Source organism: Drosophila busckii, chromosome 2L (assembly GCF_011750605.1).
Source record: "Drosophila busckii strain San Diego stock center, stock number 13000-0081.31 chromosome 2L, ASM1175060v1, whole genome shotgun sequence".
Lineage (NCBI taxonomy): Eukaryota > Metazoa > Arthropoda > Insecta > Diptera > Drosophilidae > Drosophila > Drosophila busckii.
Genome location: NC_046604.1, coordinates 13,749,458 through 13,768,718, shown reverse-complemented (window position 1 = coordinate 13,768,718; position 19,261 = coordinate 13,749,458). Strand labels below are relative to the sequence as shown.

At 34.8% G+C, this 19,261-nt stretch overlaps 1 protein-coding gene across 1 annotated transcript; it reads right to left on the bottom strand.

Annotated features, from left to right (window-relative positions):
• Positions 1-17,635: 17,635 nt before the first annotated feature.
• On the bottom strand, positions 17,636-19,035 carry LOC108596314 (casein kinase I). Its single transcript, XM_017981924.2, has one exon. It carries the CDS (start codon positions 18,838-18,840, stop codon positions 17,752-17,754), a length of 1,089 nt encoding a protein of 362 aa, XP_017837413.1. The 5' UTR covers positions 18,841-19,035; the 3' UTR covers positions 17,636-17,751.
• Positions 19,036-19,261: the final 226 nt, after the last annotated feature.

The window sequence follows — 19,261 nt, the reverse complement described above, 5'->3', positions numbered from 1 at the left end:
AGCAGCAGCTCTGTTTACTATTTCAAAATGTTAACTTTTCTTTTTTGTTGCTGTTCGTTGCCTGTTTCCCTGTCCTATGTAATTATGCTGCTGCTGTTTGTGTCTGTTCGGCTAAGGGTTATATATTTTCTGTTTGGTTGCGTTTGCTTTTGGGTTTCGTGCTCATCAATTTTAATTTAAAAGCAATGCCAAGCAGTTGAGTTGAGTTCTTGGATGCTCTGTAAAGTTAAAAGTATTGCTTTGAAAGAACTTATAGCTTACAAAAAAACGAATGCAGATTTTTAGATACTTATTTATTTAACATAATAAGAATTATTGTACAAGTAGAATATTTAGTACATGGTATAATTTATTTAAAGAATTTTAATGATTGGAACCTTTTACTTAAGAAAATATGTGTGTTGATTTCTAAATACTTATTTTTTGTTTAAAATAATAATTAGCATTATATCACAAGAATATTTATTTTAAATGCAATCAACAATAAATATTAATCTTATTTATTTATTTTAAATACAATCAACAATAAATAGTAATCTAATTCTTTCTTTTCTTATTCTTCATTCTTAAAAAATAAAACATTAGATACAAAAAAATCAATTCTAATTTAATTTAATTTAGTAATTAGATAATTTTAAAAATGTTTAGATACAAAAAACTCAATTCTAATTTAATTTAAACAACTAATGAAGTAATTTTCAAAATATTACGTATACGTTTATAATTTATTCCTTGCTTAAAATTAAAAAAATTTACTGTAGGCAGTTGTAAGCTAAGATTTGAATTGTAAAATTATGCTCTAACTATTTTATTAAAACCTAAGGTACTTTATCATAGTATACCCTATTGTAAATTATTACTGAGCATAGCATGAGCGATGGCCATAAGTATTTGTTATTGTCAAACGCAACTTTAAAGTGCAACTCGTTGTACTTTTTGCCTCGACGCCAAATAAATGAACTCAAATGGCATAGATTTGATGATAGCACATCTTCCAGCACTACGCCAGCGCACGTTAATCATTTATTATCTGGCATGTTTGTGATTATTTAAGTTTTTTTTTCTCGCCCTGGTTGGGGGTTTGATGAGGCTGCTGCCATATTTCATTTTGCAGTCGGCGTGTTTCTTGCGTAAACATAAATAATGGGCAAAAGTTTAGACATGGCTTTAAACTGTGTGTGTGTGTGTGTGATAAGGCTGGCACGCTTTAAAGCCAAGTTTAATTGAAGCAATTATGGTTTTGGCTTACCTGCTGCAGCTTTTGTATTTATCACGCCTATTCGTTATACAGTTGTAAATTGCCTCACACCACAATGTGCATTAATTTACCTCACACACACACACAGGGGCGTAGGCGTGGCAGCATTTATCATGGCTCTGGCCAGCATCAAAGTTAATGTTGCTAATTAAGCTACTTATATTACCAAAAAATATACGCTTAGCATTTATTTTTTTCTTCGGCTAAATCTGTTGTTTTGAATTTAAATTTAGATTTGCTTTTAGCATATTTTTATTGTATTTATGCTGCAAACAATGAAATTATATTTACTTGCTACAGCGCTCTGTCAATATTTGCATGCAATTAATTTTGGCTCAGCGACCCCCAACAACAACAACAAGCGCATTATAATAATAATAATAATGAAACGAAGCGTAGCATTAGCACAGGCGCTACAATTTATGTTTTTCTGTAATTTTCCCCCCACACACAGACACACACAAACGCAAATTTATGCTAAAAAGCAATCGAAGCTGATGGCGGCGCTGCCGATAAGAACTTTCAGCCGCGGCATGAATTTTCTTTAAAAAACTTTGCACGTTGCACGTTTTTTAATTAAATTTTCAAGCGTAAGACAAATAAAATGTTGCAAAGTGTATATTGAGCTAATGTTTGCTTATGTCTGTGCTACCCCCAACTCTCTCTCTCCCCTGCTTGCTACAAAATTTAGCCATTAAACTAACGTTGCAACTCGTTTGCTTTAATGACCAGGCCGTTAGAGCCAACTTACAGTTGCTCTTTTAATGTTTTGGGCGCACTTAAAATTTTATTTTTGGCCAGTACTTAAACATAAAATTATGCATAAACATATAAAAGTGCGTTAACCGATTGTAAATCAATAATAACGGCTTTAAACTTTAAAGTGAAGCTGTTTACTAATTAAAATTCATATGCGAATCACTATTTGAGCAGAATTCGTAGAAAATTTGCTGCCAACGCACATAAGAGTGCTATGAAAAATTCATGGGAATTAGCGATATTATGAGCGGCTATCTGTTTACACTTTTTATGGTTTTGTTACACATTCGTGGAATTGTTCATTACACAGTTTTCGTAAAATTCATGCAGCGTACAAGTGTAAGGCAAACTAATTATTTAAAGTTGTGTATTATTAGCAGTTAAACATACTAAATAAAATTTATTTTATTTTGTTGACTTAACGCTGCAAATATTTTGAGCTTACGTTTCTAATCAATTCTAAAGCTTTCAACGCATAAATTTGCGCACAAATTGCCTTTGGTTTGAAAGATTTTCACGACTTTTCCTTTTGCTGCCCATTTTCAGATTTTATTTCAACTCGCAGCTCGTTAAATTTATGAACATGAAATATTTTCGGCATTATTATTATTATTTTTGTGTGCTGCGTTTATCTATAGCCTGCTGCTATATATGAAAATATGTTTATGCACATAAATATATCAATGTATATTTGTGAATTTATGTGCGAAACAAAATTTACATATTTTTTTTTTATTTTTATAAGCAATGTATTATTGTGGAGCTTTGTTTTGTTTATACATAGTTAAGCCTGCGCTGGAATTTGGCTTTTGAAATCTCTGTGCACACACACACACACACACACATACACATGTTGAGCTTATAAAATAACTATTTTTGTTATTTTTGGGCATTGCCATTTATCAACTCAGGTGAAAGTTAAGTGAGGTTGCTCTCTAGTAAACATAAAATTGCACTTATGCAGCTCAAGCAATCGCTCTCTCTCACTCTCTCTCGCTCACTCTCTCTAAGCAGCTAAGCAAACATAACAAAAACACACATACATGAGTGTATAGCATATGTTTATACTATATAGGCCTGGCCTTGTATATTTTATGTGTGTGTTTTGCTCTGAGCCCGATAACTTCAACCGCATAAATTGCTTTAGCACCAAAGGGATTTGTGTCAAAATCAGACCAAAAATAAAAAACAAGGACCCCAAAGACAAAATGCGTCTATAAACGAGAAGTTTGCTGAATGTTTGTTGCTCTAACAAAACAAATATAGTGGCTAGAAATTTGTTTGAGTTTTATGTTGTTTAGTTTAGAATAAGCAGCTCTAACTAAACATAATAAGAAATGACTAAAAAGAAATCAAAATAAATGATTTAAATTGCATTTAGATTGGCATTACAAAATATTGAAAATGTAAATAGTTAATTCTATAAATTTAACATAATTTATGAAAGAAAATTATCGTAAGCTTTAAATTAAATTTATTAAATATGTTGAGCGCGCGCTAAAGTAAATGTTAAACACAATTAACTTTGGAATACACTTTTCCAAGAATTTTGCAACAGGCTTACGCACACACACGCACATAAACTACAAAGAGACTACTTCAAATCATTTGCCTTTACCACAAAAGCAAAGTTCTATAGCTACATATATACATATATATTCATATATATGTATGTGAGCTACATAATGTCAAACAAAGCGAGGCAAAAGTTTTGCCTTAATTTTGAGCAGAGAAAAAGTTTTTCTACTTCACTAAGTTGCAAGGCAAAGAAAAAGAAAAACTGCGCACGCATAGACCAAAGTAACTACGAAATCTGTGTATGTGTATGTGTGTGGCAGCCATACACAAGTAGTGTGTGTGTGTGTGCGTGTGTGGCAAAATCAGCTTACAACTTAAATTGAGGCACTTTCGTTTAGCTACACTTTTGCATGATGTGCGTGCTTTTTGTGCAATTTCTTATAAAAGCTATGGCCACAAATGTCGGAATTGTGGTGCGTAGTGTGGGTGGTGGTGGTGCGGCTGGCACAAATTTAGTTGCTGCGGGATATGTTAAAGTTGATGTTATTATTGTTGCTTTTGACGCAAGGCAACTTTTCATTTGCTCTATTTACTAAAAAGCTGTCGGCTCACACACACACACACACACACACATGTGCATAACAAATAAATCAAGGGATTTTTGGGATTTAGTTGTATATTTGTTGTTTTATTTTATGCTGTGGCTTTGGACTGTCTGCATATGAAAAGTTGTTGTTGGCTCGCTCCAGCTTTAGGCAACTTGTTGTGTTTACGTTTTAGTATTTGTATTAAAAATTAGTTAAAGCTAGCAGCTAGCTGTTTATGCTTTGCGCACTTAACACTAATTAAAGGCGCCAAAAACTTTTGCTAATCAAGCCAAAAAGCAACACACACAAGAGACAGACAGCAACTGCATTATTGATAACAAGCACGCGCGCGCGTGTGTGTGTGCGCAAGCTCTAATTACACACACACACATACACATACAGAGTTACACACATTTCACTTTGATGTCTGCAGCTTTGCAATTTGCTTTGGCTGCTGTGGTTAATTAAATGCTATAACACATTAGCTCAATTATTTAGCAAGCAGAAAATACTATTTAAACATTATTAATATAAACTTTTGCCATTGGTCAATGAACAAGAAAATTGTGCGCAACTGTCGTTTGATATTATTGTCAAAGTTGTACGTTTTTTATTTTATATTTTAATATTTTTGTCTGCTGCACTGATTATTGTAATGTGGCTCATGTTTGTGGCATGTAAATTAATGTGTTGATAATTGAATGCACACAGCCGCACAGCATAAAATCAAATCAACAGCAACAACAATAATAATAAAAATGCACATAAATTACCAATCAGGCTTGTTAAGCTGGCCACAGCACATGGCGTATGCGTAATATATATTAATAAATTGCATTTAGCGCATATTTAGGCACACAAAACAGCAAAACATATATGCTAAAAATTAATTTTAATTAAACAACTGGAGTAGTGCATGCATAAAATTATTAAATTAATATAGCTATTGATTTTTTAGCTACAATTAGTTAATTTACTTAGAAATTCAATTACTGCTATGTATTTTAATTGACTCTGTCTATGTTTTGTTTATATAAATTTAACTTGCATTTGCTTGCAGCTTTAAGTTGCAGCTCAAGCTGCATTAAGCTTAACAATTGTAAACAACATTTTGTTTTATAATAATTTAGCAGCAGCAACAAACTGCTGCACAAGTCTTAGCTTAAGTCTTATGCGCTCTGCAGCGTGAATGCTTTTAGCACTAATCTATATGAAAAAAAAAAAGAACAACGTTGGCAGCTTAACGTGCTCAGGTAACCATTAGGTTGAACACGTAGCCGCAGCTAGTTAACAGACAAGACAAGCAGCAAGCAAGAAGTTTGCATTTATTTTATGCAACTCATGCACTGTGGATAAATTTGAGCAGAACAGCAGACAAATGATGACTATAAATAAATAATGATAAGTTTGAAAACCTGTAACTCAAAGCTTTAATTCATCGAATAATTTCCATGATAGATTATAAGCTAAACTATAATTTTTTTATTTATTTATTTTTATTGTAGACTAGAATTAAATTCTATGCTCAGAGCAACAAAGTCCTTCAGGCTTTAACTATTTTCTTTAAATGCTGTAAGTTGCTTTGCTAAATTTCATTTATATGCTTTGAGTTTACAGCTTTCAATGCCACAAAAAGTATCACAAATGATCCACAGTGCTGTGCAACGTGCTACGCAATGAGTGCTACAGATAATGTAATGCCAAAAGTAAGAGCCGCTGTAGGCGTCCAACGCAGCGCAGCTTACAAAAGTTGTGTGCACATAAAATAATTGCCAAGGCACTAAATAGACAAATAGACGTTGGAGATAGAGAAACGTAAATCACGCTGGCGTATGCGTAATATGAAATATGAAAATTGCAAGAATTTAATTAGTTTAACAGCTTGCGCTGCATTTGACAAGCGCACTGATAATCGATTACGCTACGCTTGAGTGAAACAGCAGGGCAGCATTTAAGCTGCTTTCATGCCTGGTCAACAGCAGACACATGCAGCGATGATTGTCATTTCAAAATTGTCTCATTAAAACGCATGCGAAAAATTTAATGTCATCTTAAGCGGAAATTGCCTGACAAAAGTTTCCGCTCAAGCTTAAGATCGAAGACTGCAGCTCACAAAGCTTTTACGAGCTGAAAACTATTAGTGCCAGCAACAGCAACAGTAGCAGCAACAACAACAACAAGCACTTTTACCTATGCTAGTGCCTGCTGTGCTTTGTTTTCATTTTTGTTTTTTCTTTGCTGCTGCTCTCTTGTGTTTTTTTTTTTTGTTTTCTAACTTTATTGTGTGGCAAATGAAGCCATCGCTATTGCCAGCGCATAGTCGGCTCAACGCCAACATTGCATGCAATGTCGAAAACAAAACGCTAACAACAGCAGCAACAACAACAACTACAACAACAACAAAATACAAAGCGTTAAGCTACAAATGCAAGCTGACAAGCGTAAAGCAAATAACGAATACTAAATGCACTAGTAAAATAAATAAATAACATTTAACAAGCGCTTGGGCACGAGTGGCATTTGTTTTAAATTAAATATTAATGTGTGGAGCAGAACAATTGATTTTTTGTATTTTACTTTTGTGAACTAGTTTATAGTTTTAATTAATGCTAAATACATTTTGAGCTGAATTTTGTATAAATGATTTTTTGCATTTATTTTTTACCTACACGCAAGTATTATATTAATTTAGTAGTGTTTTTAATTATGCTATTTAGTAAAAATTAAGTTAAGCAAATTAGTCTTTTTTATTGCAGCAAAATATTGTTTAACATAAAAAATAAAATTGACATTAATTGTTTGTTAGCTTTTAACATTTGTTGCAGTATTTTTTAAAAATATGCAATATGCAGCAACTCATTGTATTGAATTAAATAAATTATGCACTTTAGCATTTGTTTATGTTTTAATTAATCATACTAAACAAATATCAAATACAAGTAAGCGTAGCCAAAAGTTAGACTAAAAATCAAATATGAAATGCAAGCAACAAGCAAAACAAGGTGCAACTGTAACTGTATATGCATGTGTATGTGTGTGCATGTGTGTGTGTGTGTGCTGACTATGCGAAAAAGTGCGACGCCATTTTGAGACGCATAAAAGTATGCTTTAATTGAATGTTTGTGCGCCGCACACAAGCTCATATTTATGCAGCTGTATATGTGTGTGTGTAAATTTGCACACACACATGCATAGTTAGTGGCGCCCATAATAGAAATAGCATCGTATGTACTTTGAGTTTTCAATTTCAGCAACAACAGCGCGCATTTGTTCGAGTAAGCGAAAGAGAGAGCGAGCGTGAGAGCAACAGAGAAAGCTGAAGAGTTGGCACACTGGCATTTTGTTGATATGCTTTGGCTGCGGCATATGTCTCTTGCTATGGTTTTCGCCTTTTCCCAGAAATATTGTCAACAAAAAAGAAAATAGCACAAATCGCAACAAGAATATTAAAAGAGCTGCAAACAAAAACAAAAGCTGACAAGTCAGCTAAAAAATTGAGTTGGAAATTGTTTTGCGCTTTGCTTATCACAAGCTACGAGGGTTAAGAAATTTAAACAGTGTTAAATCTTTAGCTGTTAACATACTTTTAAAGAAGTATTTAATTAACTAAGCTATGTATTTTTTTACTTAATATTTTTGTTTGCATACATTCATTTATTTTCCAAATATTTTTGTCAAGTGTATAAATAATAAGCGCAAGTTTTTGTTGGCCGTAAAAAAAGTTCCAAAGTTTTTTATGAAATTTATAATTGCGCTGGTCAAGAGCACGCACCAGAGAAATCTAAAGATTGTTGCTAACGAACGAGACAAAGTCGTTCACATAACAACCGACAGTCCCACACACACACTCAAAGAGCAGACTTTGAAGTGCACTTAGTTGGAAAAATAAAAAAAATTTAATAAAAATAAGTGGACACTTTGGACGTTGCCGAGTGCTTAGTACCAAAACCCACATGCAAGTGACCAACAAAATAAAAAAGAGAAAAATATTTGTAATTTAGATGTGTAAGCCATGCACAGTTACAAAAATATTGTTAACAAAATTTAGATAAATAAACTAACAATAGATTAATTAAAGAAAATATTTGTGCTTTAATTTGTTAAGCATACGCAGCGTTGAACGCTATAAGCTTAAAAAAATTAAATTTTAAATACAAAATAAATAAAACTCAACAAAAAACATAAAATATTTAAGCTTATTGCTAGCTCATAATTTTAATTATTTGTTAGCTCTTTATAAATAAAAAAAATTTTAGCTTTGCACACTCTACTCTAAGCTGCTGCCCACTGTGCCGCAGATAAACATGTAAATATGCAAAGCTTTGCTGCATAAACTACAAAATTTATGTGCAAGCTTTAAAAAATGTAACACAGCCAAAAGAAAAAGGCTCAAGCAATTTAATTAAGCTGCAGCCCAAATTGTGTCAAGTGGCAGTGGCAAAGGAATAAGGAATAAGAATAAGCCCAAAGAAGTTTACACGTAATCGCATTTCTAATTAAGTGCGAATTGCTAGACAAGCTTAAGATAGACACCACTGTCGTTGTCACCTAAATTATAGCGCTGAGTTGAAAATAGACGGTTGTTATTTTCTATATCTTATTTTTTTTTTTTAGCGCACGCTTGCTGAATTTAATTAAATTTCTACACTTCAAAGCGCTAAATGTGCTGCACCCCACACAGCAAAAAGAATGAAGCTGAAGAATAACAGAGAATAGAAAATGAAAGAAAGTATGTGGGCAAGCAAAGGAAAAAAAATGTTAATAATTTTGCTCTGCTGGCGGCGGCTTTTTGCTTAGTCAGCTTCACTTACTAATTAATTTCGATTCATTGAGCACTTTTACAAGAAATTACACTCGCCACTTGAACTTGGAAGACGACGACTTGGGGGGTCCGCCAACTGACATTTTCCAATACGAGATTTCCCTTTGCCATTGCATTACATTTTATGCTATTACATTTGCTTTTGCTTCAGCTCGTTTACAATGCTTTTGATTTGCTTTTGCTTGCGCAAATCTTTTTATATTTTTTTTTTGCTTCAAAGAACAAATGAGCATTTTCAAATGGTTGCCAAGACAGCAGCCACACAGAGAAGTTCTAAATGTATATATATATGTTTATATATGTGTGTGTAGCTTGCGTGTCAGTTGCGCTTCGTTTCTTGCCAACGCTTCGATGTATCAATTAAATGTTCTTAATCTAATGCTTAAGCTACACACACACACACACATATATGCTCTATCTTTATCTCTGCAGCCTGCACACATAGCTTACATATTGTAAGTGCCAGTTGGCTAAATCCATTTCACATCAGATGTCAACAGCGTTTGGCACACTAAGCCTTAAAGAGTGTGGGTAGCATTAAATACTCAAAGCTTAAGCAGCTTGTTCAATTAAATTGTCTAATTGTCAACTTGCATAAGTGGGGAAATTTGTAATGTTTTTTTTTTGTTTACAGCACAGTCTTCAGTCTTAATTATGCTCTATGCTCTTTCTCCTTTTAAGCTTAAAATCAATTTTATGTTAATAATGAAAGATTATTGAAATATTTCTAATACAAAGAAAGCTGAAGCTTCGACATTTCTTTTCTAATTTATATAAAAGATTCTTTTATATTGCAATTTGTATGCTTAACGCTAATAAAATAATAAATAGCTTCACTCTCTTTCCCTCTCTCGCTCTTTTAAGTTTAAAATAAATAAATATCAATATTAAGTTAATAATATACTTAGCTGCTTATACAATTTATAAATATTAATAATGCAGCAGTAGCTTAAGCTTCAAGATATTTAAGCTTTAATCCTTTAATTTATATGAACAATTCGTACAATTTAAATTTCAAAGTCTCTCTCGAAGCCATCAAACTATAAAAAATAAATACTTAGAAGAACATTTTTATTTAATTAACTTGGCCATAGTTTTAGTTAAATTACAAACCATTCGCATATTTACTCAACATTTCAAAACTCTGTTTGCCATTTGGATGCTGGCATGTGCCAGCTTTGAAAACATAAGCAAATGTTTGCAGTAAAGGGGAAAACCGAGGCAAATGTTTTATAAAATTAACGAAATACGTTTTTTAAAAAAATAGTTCAAATGCCAGCAGCACATTTTTGCCGGCAACAAAACTTTGCATTAAGGCAAACCGCACAAAAAAAATAAAAATAAAATACAACAGCAAAATACACATGAGCGCCAAGGACAGCGTAAGCGAAAGGGGGGACGGGGGTAGGAAGCGAGTGGCAATACGAGAATGTAATAAAAATAGCAACAAAATAAAAATTAAATACGAAATAAAAAAGAACAAGCAACTGTAGCCAAAGCATAAAGCAGCAGCTGATGAAAAAAAAATGAAAATGTATTAAATTTTTAGCATGCTCATTAAAAAAATATTAAAATAAAATTTCTATAGCAACACACACACACACACACATAAATGGCACATACATGTGCTAATAATGTGCAGCGAAAAAAAATATGAGAGGGAGTGAGCGTGAGAGAGAGAGAGAGAGCTGAACATGAGTACGTCGTTGTTGGAAGGGTGCAAACGGAATTACATTAAAATTGGCGTCCCACACACACACAGACACACACACGCACACTTATGTAAAGAGCGCAAGCGAGACACATTAAAACAAACGCCATTTTGTGGCAGCCACCCAACCAGCCAGCGCCCAGCCACGCCCAACGAGGCGAGACTAACCGTTGGGTACCGTTTGCCGTTAAGGTTGAGAGGCGAGGTCAAAGAGCAGAGCACACATGCGATATGTGAATATCAAGATTTAATTTAAAGTTAACTGAGTAAGATTAAGCCTTAGCACTGCCAACACACACACGTGGCCATTTAAATGTGTGTGTGTGTTTGGGGGGGAGTGTTGTGCGCTCGTATCAAGTAGAGCAGAAACTCTTAATAAAGCAATTGCCTCTGGCAGTCAAAAAGTAAACGTCGACATCTCGTGCAGCAACCTGATTACGACAGCAGTTCAAGCTGCTGGCGGGGGGTGCGGGATGCTCAGCAACGGGTGTTAGTTGAAGGTTTTGGGTACTGCCTGTAGTCCAGGACCACGACCTCTAACTCGCTGCCTCGCTCACACTCGCGCTGTGCACCTTTTTCAACTTTGATTTTCTCTCTCTCTCTCATTTGCTAGCAATTTTTCAACCGTAACTAAGCGCTCGAAGTGGGCGTTAGTGGGTGCTACTTATGATTTGCAGTTGTAACCTATACCGCTTACCAAAAAAAAAAATCGTATATTGAATTGCAGTAGCAATAGCTAAGGCAAGTAATAGGAAACGACAAGCGATGCATAAGCAAACGTTGAACTGAATTTAATTAGCTGTTTTACTCATGCATTGCCTCATGCACAGTGGGCTGATATTTACGAGCAATCAACTAATATTGTTAAAAAATAAACCTTATATAATTTTCGTGCTTATATTTCTTATGCTCTAAATATGAAAATGAAAAGTGGGAGTATTAAATTAAACATATATTTATCTTAAGCGATATCAGACTTAAGTCTCTAGAGATTTTTGTATCTAGGGAAAGAAACTAACATTTCAAGGTAAATCTTGGTGGGCCTTGAACTCAATATGTATAATTATTACTTTCCTACATTTAATAGGTTAATTTTATTTACTTTAGTTTTATAGCTCTCTGCGCAGCAAAAAGGCAAATTATATGGCAGCATATTATTTACAGCGTAGGCAACTGCAAAACTATGAACAACAACAAGAAATAAATAATAAAAATATGCAGCAACTTTTAAAGCTCCGCACTGGACTTGGCTATGAATAGAACGCCCACAGCTAAAGGCAAATCCTTTTATTATTAGCTGACAAAGCAACAGAGAGAGATAGCATATATATATATTAAGCACTTGCTGTTAAAAAGCTAGTTTAGACAAATTTGATAAAACAAATGCAAATGCGAGAGTATTAGTTTGATATCCTTTTTTTTTTCTTCTTTTTTTTTGAGGGGGGTGTGCACTGTCTGCATTTGATGATGATGACGATGATGCGACGCTGCAGCAAAGTGGCAGCAAAAGCTACGTAAGTCTGCTAAATATAATATATATATGTATAGTACAAGGGCCTTAATAGTTTGCTCAGACCGTCTTAGAGAGGCAAAGGCAAAGAGTAGAATATACTGATTTTAATGCTATCGCGCTTCATAAATGTATTGCCATGCAAAAAAAAAAACAATACTGATAGCTGTAGCTTGTACTGATATCCGGGCAATAATTGGCTACACATGGTGACACCATCATAGCGAAGCCTTTAACACATTTCTTTTATGTTTTCATATGCCGTCAGCTTTCAAAGCCCATAAAGTAACCGATTTATGAAAAAACGGTTGTTGCAGCTACGAACAATAATTTTTTTTTTTCTACTAAGCTTGCAAAAATTTACATGACAAAGTTGCTTCATTTGAAGTTCGCAGCGCCACACACCGCCCACAATTTAGACGCACTGCCCATTTGCATATTTGTTAACTGTAGCATAAATTTGAGCGCAAGCTGCTGTCCATGTGTGTGTGCGTGTGTTTTGCAAACAATGAGCTACTTCTAAAATTGCTTGGTCAGCCCAGGTAGCCCTTTGAGAAAAAAAATTGTTGTATGTGAGCCTCAGGGCTGACTATCATATTTAAATATTAAGTTATAAGCTGGACGGAAACCGGAACTTGACAGTGGTTACAAATAGCTATTTTGGTAAAGGGGTTGCCATTATAGATTGAAAGGGTTGCAATTTATTAAATAATTTTAATTAGTTTTGCTTGAAAAGTTAGTAAAAAATGTTTTTCAGAGTTGCTTTTTAATTGAATCAAGTTCTCGTTATTAAATTTTAAAATATGTGATGATACAAATTTCTAAAAAATTTTATACATTTCATAATGTTTTAAATTCAAACAAAATATTTTTACAGCTTAATAAATTAAACTCTAAAAATGTGTAAAAATTAAATGAATTGTAAAATGCTTTACTATTTCCGCTTGAATTTGCTGCTTTTTATATATATTTTTGTTAATGCTAACAAAAAAAACATATTAAAAAATGCGTAAATACAGCATTTATCATTTTATATTTGATTGCACAATTGTTTGTTAGGCGCTATGCAAGCAAATTATGAATATATAATTAATTCAAAATGGCAATAATTTTCATATTTAATGAGCCAACACTTCATTTAAAGCGCACGCATATATAAAATATATGTATATAGTGCCCTACGCCTTGTGCTGCTGCAATTACAGTAAGCGGGAAAAGTATGCAACCACAATGCATTAATGAATAGCCATGGCAACCAAAGCTCAGCGCGTTACGCAGCCGAAAACCGACAACAACAAAAAGCGAAAAAATAATAAAACCAATTAAAAATAAATACAACAACAAATAAAATGCAAATGAAAAAAAAAGTAAATAGATAGACATATACAAATAATAATATGCACATTTAAATATATAAATGTACGAATTTAAATAAGTATGCGTGTGTGTGTGTGTGTGTGATACAACCGGGAGCCATAAGCGCTTACGCAATTTTAATTGCAAACAGTGCAAAATGGCCCAAGCGTATACGCAAAATTAAAATGAAATAAAAAAAACGCCTAAAGCGCGTTTGCCTTAATTAATATGAAAGCAGAGCGAGAGAGTGAGAGAAAGAGAAGACAGTTGACTTAACTTAAAGATGTGCATTGAAGTTTGTTTAAATATAATGTTGAGTCAGTCTATGAAATAAATAAAATATATATTAAATAAAATAAATATTAAATTACAGTGTATGTAAAATGCATTTGTCAAAGTTATTAGCAGCAAATAAAATTATTTAAGCCAGCTTAAATTTAATATAAACTTATGAATTTACATATTTATATTGATTTTGCTGCTTAATCAGCTTAGCTGCAAGTCGCTCGTCGCTGCTATTTACTTAGTAGTTAGAGCTGCCACACCTGTCAAGCCTATTGACAACTCTCAGCGAGCTCTTAAATAAAACAAATATTTAAACAGAATTGTCAATTAAGTAAATGGTGGCAGAGCTATTTAGTTGACGCTACTATTGACACAAAGGACTTGCCTGCAAGCTTTAGCTGCTTATTAGAAGAGCAGGCAGTTAAACATACATATACAATATATGTATGTATGTGTGTGTATTTTTATATGCAGCTTTGCTGGCGGCATTATTGCTGTAATTGTTTGTTGCTGTGTTGTCTCATTTTCATATTGCAAAGCCGCCGCAGCTGTGGCAACTGCCAGCGGCCATACTTCAGTGTCAAAGCCAGCACACACACACACACACACACACACATACACACATTTAATGCGTGTCGCTCGCATTTTATGAGCTGTCGCAAAGTGCGAGAAGGCAAATGGCAAATAATAAAAAAAAAGAAAGAAACAAAAATTAATATAACAAAAAACAAGCACAAAGTAAAAAGGAAATGCTCACACAGCTGTGACCAAAGAGCAGCGCACAAAATAAATGAAAAAAAGCAGCAGCAACAAAAGGTAACCAAAAATTTATTGTTCTCGCTCTTATTTAATTAAATGTCAAGTACTGCGTATACTTTGATTTCATGCTGATTGGAAACATGCCAGCGTAAATTATTTCGACAAATTTCACTTTTTGTGCCGTTCGACAAGTTGCTAATTGCCAAATAATGTGCGGAATTTAAATAGTATGACAAAGGCTTTTGTTAATTTAAATAATTTCTGTTGACAATTAGCATTTAATTAATATAGAACAACAATCTTAAAATGCATATGCAGAAAAAAAAAACAAAAGTTGAAGCATGCGCAAATTAATTATAAATTTATTTGAAGAAGTTTTAAGTCTTTCAAAATGTAGTGCTTATAAAATATTAAGTATACGCAAACTATACGAGCTTATTAATTGCGTTAAACAACTAAATTAGATTTTTATTATGATTAATTGCAAAAGGTTATGCTATAAATATTATTTATACGTAGTATATCGTTTAATTATTCAGACATGTGTGCATACTTAAATTTATATCAAGTATACGTCAAGTGTTTATACTAAGAATTAATTTGTGCCTTGCTTAACTGTAATTTGAAATGCACAAAAGCTGCTGCTGCTGCTGCTGTTAAAGTTAAGTATTTGTTATTTGCCTGTTGTGGCAAATGATGCTTTATAATTGAATATGCCACGTTGGCAACGCTGGCGCGTAACTTTATATAAAGTGCCGCAAAACACAGCAGCGCAGCCAACGCGGCCTGTCAAATTGTCATGTAAACGCGATGTACAAGACTGACAACAACAACAACGAGAAAAGCAGCAAATGAAGAAGAAGTAGATGAAGCAGTAGTAAGAACTGTGTGGCAGCGAAGGTGAGTTGAGTTTATTTACGCTAGTTATTTATTGAGTAGCAGAGCGAACGTATCGCTAAAGTAAAAGCGAGCGAAGGCAAAAAAATAACAAGCGCAAGTTTTTGTGAAAACAAAATAAATTTTATAGTAGTTTCCCCCAGCCACACTATATATATATATATAGTAGATATAGTTTTTGTAGCAAAACCGCAGCAAGTTTTCGCCATTTTTCTCTTTGACCAGCAAAAATAAAGTGGAAAAGTTGGTTTTGCTTTTATTTTTGCACTGTGTGTTGTTGGCTTAAAGAGAAGTTCGCGCCATTGCACCTGCTGTCCAAATTAAATTGTAAAAGCACTAGCAAAAGCTAAGCTAAGAATTATATGGAAAAGTCAAGTTATAGTATGCGCTGAGTTGGCACATTTGAATAATTCATTTTGTAAATCAGTTTGCAAAACTTTGCAACAAAACCTAATTAAGTGTTGTCTTCAAAAAGCAAAGTTTTTTATTTTTTTTGGGGCATGACAACTGACAAGTGCCACAACTGTCAAGTGCAAAATACACAAACAGCGACAAAGTCCTGTGCGCCTATACAGGCTTTTCTTTTTGTTTTCTGGCATTGGCACCTTTAACGCTTTTGTGGCATGTCAAACATATGATAAATTGTATGGCTGACAAGTTGACAGCGCTGCTGAAATGCTCTTATGGAAATTTAACTCAACTCAACTCAACTCAACAGAGCTGCCACATGCTGCACATGCTGCTGCTGCTGTGTCTTCTGCCTTATATATATATATTTCGAGTCAGCGCAAATATTCACGTAATGTAATTGCACATTTCGTTGTATGCATGCCAAAGAGGTGTTTATTTAATTTGCTGAGTGGACGTTGCTACACGTTTCGCTACGTTCTAGCTCTTGCCTTTGGCTTTGCCTCGCTCTCTCTTTCTCTCTTTGTGTGTGTCTGTCTGCTCTTGACTGATTTGATGCGACTATTTCAAGTATTTTGCAATAAATTGTACATGCAACAAGCACAACTAACAATTGTACACATGCCAAGCACCGTAATTGCTAGCCAAGAATGCAAATTGCACAAGTTTCAGCGCTAGGCTTTAATTTAATACACAGTTGGCAAGTTAAGCAGCCAAACTTAAGTAAAGAGCAGCAAAAGAAAGAGAGCGCAGCTTAAGCAATGATCGTCAGCTAAGTTGATGTCGCTGCTTTTGTCATAAGAGAGCGTCGTAGCCCAGCCGCTGCTTAGCTTTGCTCTCGCTCACTTGTTTGCTCTCTTTACGTTGCTGCTGCTTATCTTTACGCTCGCTCATTTGCTTGCTCTGACTGCTGACTGCGACTTATCTTTGCTCGCGCTCATCTAATTGCTCTCTTGTCGTAGCTGTAGCAGAGGCTGATTTATCTGCCCTCTTTCTCTCTTGTTGTAGGTGTGCGCTGACTGCAGCTTATCTTTAATCTCGTTGACTTACCGTGGTTAAATCTTCTGCACATGCCTAACAATAACTTGTGTGAATATTTCCAAGCATAGCGCATAGAAAAGCTGCATAGCATGACATAGTATTATAATTATAAAGCCTTGACCTATTACTGAGCAATGCATTTCAATGTTATTTAATTATATCATTCCCAAATTCACTCCCTGCTCAATAGATATCAACACACTGTAGCTTCAAAGAATTGAATATGTGCCGCTGTCTAACTGTAAATTGTGTAAGTAATGCAAAAATGTTAATCATCAGTCAATATCATTTAACTAAATATACTTTATAGTACATAAATTGAGAATTTAAATAGCTGCAAATTTAATAAACAATACGCTATGTTAGCATTAAATGTTTAGCTGCCTTAAATTTGTTTGCGCTGCGAATCTAACTTTTAAACTTTTCATGCAATTAGTTTACTTAAATTTACATAAATAAAATACATTCATGTTTTTTTTTATTACAAGCCTTATTAGCTGCTTCTTAGCATGCATGCATATTTTATTCATTTTTTATGCATTTGTTATTAAACGTGCAATTACTTGCCATGCATATTTAATGCGCTTTAGTTATTAAAATGTGCACTCAACAAAACCAAAAAAAAAATGCATTGCCGTATTAATATTAAGCTGCGGATTAAAAATGCGCAAAGCAAAAGATCAACAATAAATGCATATTCATATTAAATAAAACACAGTGCGGATGAACGTTAAACGTTAACAATTTAAAATAAATAATTTTTGTGGTGGTCATAAAAGTTTTTTCGTAGGCTGTTCATATATATATATTTTTTTATGCTGATTTAAGCCAACCACAGCATTAACGTTTGTGCTTAAGACCATCGCCAATGGGTTCGCGAGCGGATCTGCTGCCAAATTCTAGACGCTGACGTCGATTGATTTTCATTTCGCTCTCACGTTGACGCACGCGCTCGCGCTCACGCTCACGATCCTTTTTGCGCTGCTCTTTCTGCAGCGGAGTCCAGTCGAACACGTGATCGTATTGATGATTAAGCGAGCGAAAGAGCACGCGGAACAGCTGACGCAAATAGACGTAGTCGGGACGATCGGTAAAGCGTAAGTTGCGTGCATATTTGAGAAAGAGTGCAAACTCCATGGGCTTATCCTTGAAGGCTTCATCAATGCACAGGCTGCGCTTCATTTCCCAAATCTTTTCATACTTTTGCTGCTTGTTCTGAGCGACGAGTCCCTGCCAGGGCAGCTTGCCCAAGCTAAAGTACATAATGCAATAGCTAAGCGACTCGAGATCATCACGACGCGCCTGCTCAACGCCACGCTGAGCATTAACCGAAGCATAGCGAGCGGTGCCAGTGAGATTGCGATCATCACGATAGGGAATATGCTCATGCGTTTTGGGATGCACATAGCGCTTGGCCAGGCCAAAGTCAATAATGTACAGCTTGCTGCAATGGCGACCCAGACCCATTAGAAAGTTATCCGGCTTAATATCGCGATGTATAAAGCCATGCTGATGCACACACTCCAAACGCATCAGCATCTGATCGCCCAGCATGAGCACAGTCTTGATGCTAAACTTGCGCTTGCAAAGATTGAACAGCTCCTCCAGCGATAGCCCCAGCAGCTCCATAACCAGCACATTGAAACGCTTCTCACTGCCATAATGATAACAGGCCGGCATGCCCAAGTGGCTGCCGATGGCCTCATAGATCTTCGACTCGTAGGCCAGCAGCGGATACTTCACCTCGCAAGCTTCAATTTTGACAGCCACATCGCCGCCAGTCTGCGTATCAATGCCCTGATAGATTTCACCAAACGAGCCACTGCCTATGGACTTCAGCAGTCTATACTTGCCGCCTATCAAGCGATTCTCCAGCGCCAAGTTGGACAGATTAACGCGACCCGAAGTTGCTGCTTGCTTGCACGCCATATTTTGTTGGTTTTGGTGTTAGTTTAATTTTTGTGGATTCTATTAATTATGCCCGCTCTACACTTTACGCTCTGAGGGGTGGGCAGGCGGTAACCGTTTTTTGTTTCGCCCACTGGAAATGCCTTTTTTGTTTAGTTGAATGTGACTTAAATGAGAAATGATAAAACTGGAAAAAAAAGCAAAAACAGCCAACGACTGACAGCAGTCTATGCCTGCTTTATAAGCGAAGTGGTAATGGGGGTGGAATACGTAAGAAAATAATAATAATATCAGAATATATGTAGATGATTACTTGTAGTTTTCTCTTGTCGATTTAAGCTTAAAGTTGCTAATTGTTGTCAAAATATTTCGAATTATTAGTCTAATGTGCTGCGAATGACAAATAGCTAAAAAATAAAAGCGCTGCTAAATCTCGAAATAT